At 62.8% G+C, this 6,171-nt stretch overlaps 2 protein-coding genes across 2 annotated transcripts in view; one reads left to right on the top strand and one right to left on the bottom strand.

The window, feature by feature from the left end:
- The first annotated feature begins 9 nt into the window (after positions 1–9).
- BRF2 (BRF2 RNA polymerase III transcription initiation factor subunit) lies at positions 10–2,260 on the top strand. Its single transcript, XM_015648700.2, has 2 exons — positions 10–421; positions 889–2,260. Exons 1-2 carry the CDS (start codon positions 33–35, stop codon positions 1,910–1,912), a joined length of 1,413 nt encoding a protein of 470 aa, XP_015504186.1. The 5' UTR covers positions 10–32; the 3' UTR covers positions 1,913–2,260.
- Positions 2,261–6,171, bottom strand: part of ADGRA2 (adhesion G protein-coupled receptor A2) — an 18,564-nt gene continuing 14,653 nt past the window's right edge. The window contains exons 16-19 of the mRNA XM_033519462.1: positions 5,725–5,848; positions 5,492–5,637; positions 5,267–5,356; positions 2,261–5,038 (exon numbers count right to left, since the gene is read on the bottom strand). Coding sequence (XP_033375353.1) covers positions 3,850–5,038; positions 5,267–5,356; positions 5,492–5,637; positions 5,725–5,848 — 1,549 coding nt within the window. The 3' untranslated portion in view covers positions 2,261–3,849. The remainder of the gene's footprint in view (positions 5,039–5,266; positions 5,357–5,491; positions 5,638–5,724; positions 5,849–6,171) is intronic.

Raw genomic sequence — 6,171 nt, 5'->3', positions numbered from 1 at the left:
TGTGTGGGGCTGGCTGTGCCCAGCCCAGGTGGATGCTGCCTGCTGGGGTTCTCAGGAGGAATTCCTTGGCCCCGTGTGTGAGGTGCCATCTTCCCGCAGGGATCCGGCGGGTCCAGGACCTGTGTAAGGTGCTGCAGCTCCCGGCGGTGTTTGAGGAAACGGCCGTGTCCTACTTCCAGAGGGCTCTGCAGCTCCCTGCCTTCCACCTGGTCAGCCTCGAGAAGAAGGAGCTGCTGGGGGGCTGCTGCGTGTTCGTGACGTGCCGTCAGCACAGCTGGCCCCTGACCATGGGCACCATCTGCTCCCTGCTGTACGCCAGGCAGGACCTGTTCGCCAGCGTCTACCTGAGCCTGCAGAAGGAGCTGGGGCTGTCGGTGCCCGCCCTGAGCCTGGCAGACCTGGTGACCACGCACCTCAACAGGTGATGGGATCCCTTCCAGCCCTGGGGCAGCCCTTCTTTGCCCTGGCTGGGTGGACAGGCTGGGATGTGGCCCTGGGCAGGGCTGAGCTGTGATGTAGATGTGTGTGCTCAGGCTGGCCTGGCTTTTGTCCCTCCCTTGTTACAGCTGGGCTGTGATTGTCACCCTGCCCCGTTCTCCCCAGTCTGGAGAGGGCAGAGAGGTGCTCAGGGAGGAACCAGAATCCCAGAGTCACTGAGGCTGGAAAAGATCCCTGGGGCCATCGAGTCCAAGCTGTGCCTGATGCCCAGAGCACTGAGTGCCACCTCCAGGGATGGGGACTCCACCACCTCCCTGGCAGCGATTCCAGTGCCTGAGAGGCCTTTCCATGAAGCAATTCCTGCTGCTGGCCATGATCAGCAGCCGTGGGGAGAGCAGGGTGTGTTTGTCCCCAAGGCTCCCCCTGACTGTGGCTTCTTTGCTCCGGCAGCTTCCGGCTGCTCCAGCCCTCGGCCAACGTCCCCGCTCCATTCCTGGAGGACAAGGAGAAGCTGCTGGCCCGGACCATGGCCATTGTGGAGCTGGCCAGCGAGACGTGGCTGGTGACGGGCCGGCACCCCGTGCCCATCGTCACGGCCGCGGCGTTCCTGGCCTGGCAGTCGCTGCAGCCCGGCCCGCGCCTCTCGTGCCCCTTGGCGCGGTTCTGCCGCCTGGCCGGGGTGGATCTGCCGCCCCCGGCCCACCTCAGGCTGAAGGAGCTGCTGGAGATCCTGCAGGGAATGGCCTCCCAGCTCTCCTGGCTGCGCGGCTTTGACCTGGACAAGAAAACGGTGGTGAAGCACATCGGGGAGCTGCTGCAGCACCGCGTGTTCCTGCTGAAAAACGCCTTCAGCCAGCAGGATGGGGAGGAGCAGCAGGACACAGCCCTGGGCCAGGGCTCCCCAGGCCAGGATCCTGGGGGCTCCTTGGATAAGGATTCCTCAGGCCAAGATCCTGGGGGCTTCCTGGATAAGGATTCCTCAGGCCAGGATCCTGGGGGCTCCCTGGATAAGGATTCCTCAGGCCAGGATTCCCCAGGCCAGGATCCTGGGGGCTCCCCGGATAAGGACTCCTCGGATAAGGACTCCTCAGGCCAGGATCCTGTGGGCTCCCTGGATAAGGACTCCCCAGGCCAGGATTCCCCAGGCCAGGGCTCCTCAGGCCAGCATCCTGGGGGTTCCCCGGATAAGGACTCCCCGGGTAAGGACTCCCCAGGCCAGGATTCCCCAGGCCAGGGCTCTCCTCCAGTGGCACAGGAGCAGGGCTGTCCCTCAGCAGGGAAGCCCCGGCGTGGGGGCACCCTGAGGCCGCTGCTCCCACCCTGCCTCATCCACCCGAGGAAGAGGCTGCGCCCGGCGGCTCCGAGCGCCCCGGCCCTCACGGGCGACGAGCCCATCTCGGACAGCGAGATCGAGCAGTACCTGCGCAGCCCCGACGAGATCCGCGCCTTCAGGAAGGCCAAGGCCTGGCTGTGATGGTGGCCCAGGGGACGGTGCTGCCAGGGACAGTTTGGGGACCAAAAGTGTGAAGCCCAGCAGGGACAGAGTGATTGTGCTGCAGAGACCGGCACCCAGGGAATAATGAGGCTGTGGGGAGGGAGCAGCCTGGGTCCTCCTTAATGTGCTGGACCAAAATGGGGTTTTTATGGAGTGACTGCTTCAGGTCACGTTACATTTCTGTTAAAAATAAATAAAAGTGCAAGTGCCAGTTTTTCCAGGGGTAGCCTCACCTTGGATTTCTCATTCTTCAGCAGAATGACTTTGTGAGGGTCAAAAAACTGCAAGCCAGGCTGTATTTGAACATGAAGTCTGAGAGAAATAACAGTAGATCTTGGCAGATTGGCATATCTTTAATATATTAAACAAAACATATCTGCTAGAAACATTCTATTCATATAAAAATGCAAAAAGACCCCTTTAAAGACATTTCTTTGGCATATTTCCCTCCCCTCCCCCCGGATATTGCAGGAAGCTCTGTTGATATGTCATTCACTTGTAAACAGACAAAACAAAGTGTAATCAGGAATACAAAGCTTTTTCTCTAATACTGTCATGATGCAGCAAGCAATAGGACACAGGGCATCAGCCAGGCTGGGGAGGCTGCAGGAGCTGCAGTAACAATTCAAACTGTGTTAAATACCAGTGAAATATTTAAACATTTAATTGGGCAGAGAAGCCGAGGCAGGCAGGGAGCGGCAGGTTAAGCTCAGGGGTGCCCCAGCCTCCTAGGGTGAGAGGTTTCCAGGTGAGACCAATCCCCACTAAGTGCTTTTTCCTCCCCTGGCTCGTGGCCCTGCCAACCCCACAACCCCTCGGAGGTAGCTATGTCATTAAACTCGTTTGCAGGTGGGGGAAACTGAGGCAGGGGAGGCTGGAAAGGGCAGGGGAGGCACCAGGCTCCCACCTTCCTCCTGTGCTTTGCTGCAGCCTCTCTGTGGCCTGGCTGTTTTACGTGTGCTGGGGAAAGGGGAAACTTGTTCTTTAATGGGAACAGTAAGTGCTTATCCAGGTTCCAGCCCTCTGTCTGTCTGAGGAAGGTCCCTCATTCCTCAGCATCATTCTCTTGCATTCCCAGGAATGGTCTCTGCCTTCTTGAGAGCAAACCCAGGTATTTTCTGAGCTTGAGCACTTGGATTTAGGACACAGCTGCTCTGGGCCTCTCCCACATCTTGGTTCTTTGGTTCTTTGGCACAGAAGGTCAGTCCTGGCTCCAGCAGCAGCACAGATCTTCCAGCCCACCCCATTGCATGGCTTGAGCCTCTGAGGGCCTGGGAGCCTTTTCTGGCTGTGGTTTTAATGCCTCGAGCCTTTTCTGGCCGTTATTTTAGTGTCTGGCATTAAAGCAGTGCAGACAAATCACCTCACCTTGGAGCTGAGGCTCCTCTTACCTTTGCAGTATGGCTTTGGCACCGTGCAGCCCCCAGGGCTGGCAGGCAGGTAGGAACGTCCCAGAGGGAGCAGCTGCTCCCTCTCCAGATTCAGTTTGCTCCGGCTGGGGCTGCGGGGCCTGGACGTAAAGGGCACTTGGAGTGGTCCCTCGGGAATATTGCAGTCGTGGCACAGGGACGGGAGCGGGGCCCTCGCGTCACCTACGGCTCTGTCTATACATATATACATTCAATAATATAGCTTTGAAAAATAGACATTTCCTCTGTAGAATATAAAATAGCATTTAGGATCAATCTCAAGTGACATGCAGGAGCGATTAAAGCACGGCTGCAATCCCGGCTGCTGGCGGGCAGGGATTGCCTGGAGCCTCCCCGGGGAGCTGGGTGGGCTCGGGATCGTGCTGTGCTCGGAGCCCCCGGCCCATCCCTGCTAGTGCACGCGGTGATTCCCGCAGCGCCGTGCCCCGAGCAGCTCCGGCCGCGGCTCCCGCAGGAAACCCTGCGCCCGTCGGTCCTTCCCCACCTTCACACGGTGGTTTCGCTCTTCCAGAGGCCGGTCTTCATGCCGGCCACGCTGTCGGCGCCGGCCAGGTTGATGTCGTACTTGCTGCCCTTGAAGCCGCCGTTGTGGCTGCCCACGTTGAGGGGGTACGAGCGGCGCTTCGCCTCCCTCTCGGCGCCGCCGCCCGGCCGCAGGTTGTCCCGGCTGCCGCTCCTCCGGCGAGCCTCGGCCAGCTCGGGCACCCGGCGCCCGCCGTCGCTGCCCTCCGAGGGGCTGGGGAGCGCTTCTCCATCCTGCGGCACCCGCGGCCGGCCGCCGCTGCCCGGGCTGGTCCTGCCGCTGGGGTAGCTCTCGGAGTGGCTGTTGTGGAGGCTCCCGCTCTCGCTGGACAGGTGCTCCGAGGGGCCCCGCAGCATTTTCAAGCGGTGGTGCTTCCCGTCCCGGCACGGCTTAGTTCTGCCCCTGTGGCTCCTGCGGCCGTGGAGGTTGCTGCTGTGCCTCAGGGGCTTCCCGTCGGCCGGGTCCGGCTCGGGGCAGGGCGCCGGGCGAGCGTCCGCCTGGCTCTGGGCTACCTGCAGGTTGGTGAGCTTGCAGCGGCCCCCGGCAGAGCCGGCGCTGCTGGGGGAGGAGGAGGCTCCGGAGCGAGCGGCCTCGGGGTCGCAGCCGATGAAAACCTGGGAGCCGTCCTCTGGCCCCAGCCCGGGGTGCACGTAGGCCTGCATGGGCAGCGCGTTCCGGTACGACGGGCAGCAGGAGAACCAGGAGCTGAGCACGTCCCGGCGCCGGAGACAGTGATGGACGAAGATGAAGAGCCCCAGCGCCACGGCGGTGATGCCGTAGAGGCAGCTGAAGACGATGTTCAGGTACCAGCGCTGGGACACGGCCATGGCGCCGAACGTCCACAGGGCCACGTACAGCCCGTGGGTGGCCAGCAGCGCCCAGAACTGCACCCGCAGGGAGTGGACACCGTCCCCCTCCGGGCAGGGCGGCCCCGAGTTCAGCGTCACCGAGATGGACCCAGAGTCTGTCAGGAGGTCGCTGGTACCCCCCAGCCGTGGCGGTGGCTCCAGCGGCTCCGGGATGTCCTTCTGCTGCGAGGGTCGGCACTGGAGGCTGAGCCCGGCACAGAGGAAGTAAATCCAGGTGACGAGCAGGATGAAAGTCACGGGGACGTAGAAAGCGCCCAGGCTGGGCCGCCACACCAGCCAGCAGCTGTGTGGGAGGAGAGGGGCTCTGAGGGGTGGCGGTGCGGAGCTGCTCGGCACCCCTGCCCTGATGGCACGGGCTCCGTGGAGCCTTGCCGGCTGCCTGGACAATTTTTCCCCCAGTCCATGGATAACTCTCAGGAAAAATCTCACTTTCCTAAACCTCTCCAGACTCCCAGTGCCACCAGCTCCCCGGCCGCGGCAGAGGGAGGGAGGGTAGAGCAGGGACACTTACTAGGGGTTGTTGTCGTGGTAGTTTTGGATGTTGACAGCTGCTGTGATCCCACAGATGATGAGGGGGATCCCGCCGGCGATCAGGTAGAACCTGCGGGGAGAGGAAGTGTCACTGCACACCTGGAGCCCGAGGGAGAGCACGGGCTGGGTTTGTCCAGGGAAGCAGGTCCCGCCCCAGCCCCTGAGCTGCCCCGCGGGCCCGAGCGGGGGGAAGGAGGCTCCGCACCGCAGCATGGGTCTGGGGGCTGCCTGGGCCGTGTCCCTGTCCGGCTGCTGCGGCGCCTTCCAGGTCACCTCCTTGTAGAGCACCCGGGCTTTCACCGCCATCCAGAGCAGCGTGGAGAGGGACGAGTAGTGCAAGATGATCCCGACCTGCGGGAGGAGGCCGCGGTTGGGGAGGGGATGCTGCAGACACGGCCCAGCGCCCGTCCCGCAGGGCCCGCCGTGCCCGGTACCCACGGCCTGGCACACGGCCCGGTAGCCGGTGAGGGTGATGCCTCCCGCGAAGACGGCGGCCGTCATGGCGATGTGGAAGCAGAGGTTCAGCAGCATGTGCCAGCCCTTCCGCGGGATGAGGATGGTGCTGCGAGAGCAAGAGGCACAGCGGGGACCTGTGAGCTCCTGCCCGGCCCCGACAGAGCCGCGGCTCCCTCTGGCACAAATCGGGGAGGCACCAACAGCCTGTCCCTGGCCACGGAGCGTGGCTGGAGGAGATGTACGGCTGTGTGCCTGCACACGGGCAAAGGAGCAGGAGCCAGGGCCACTCGCCGGGCAGCGCATTCCTGGAGGGCCAATTCCTGAGAACCCGTGTCCTAAAGGGCCGTCCCCGTACACCTTCTTCTGGCTGATGGCACCTGGGGAGCTCCTCCCGCTGCCCACAGAGACACCCACCCCACCCCAGCACAG

This window comes from Parus major, chromosome 22 (assembly GCF_001522545.3).
Source record: "Parus major isolate Abel chromosome 22, Parus_major1.1, whole genome shotgun sequence".
NCBI classification, from domain to species: Eukaryota; Metazoa; Chordata; class Aves; order Passeriformes; family Paridae; genus Parus; species Parus major.
This window is presented reverse-complemented; position numbering and strand designations above follow the sequence as displayed.

What these genes read in the sequence shown, in the direction of transcription:
- BRF2 (XM_015648700.2), top strand. Translation starts at nt 33, where the DNA reads ATGCTGCCTGCTGGGGTTCTCAGGAGGAATTCCTTGGCCCCGTGTGTG. An exon ending in GTGACCACGCACCTCAACAG is followed by an intron (nt 422 to 888) that starts GTGATGGGATCC and finishes TTGCTCCGGCAG; the next exon opens with CTTCCGGCTGCTCCAGCCCT.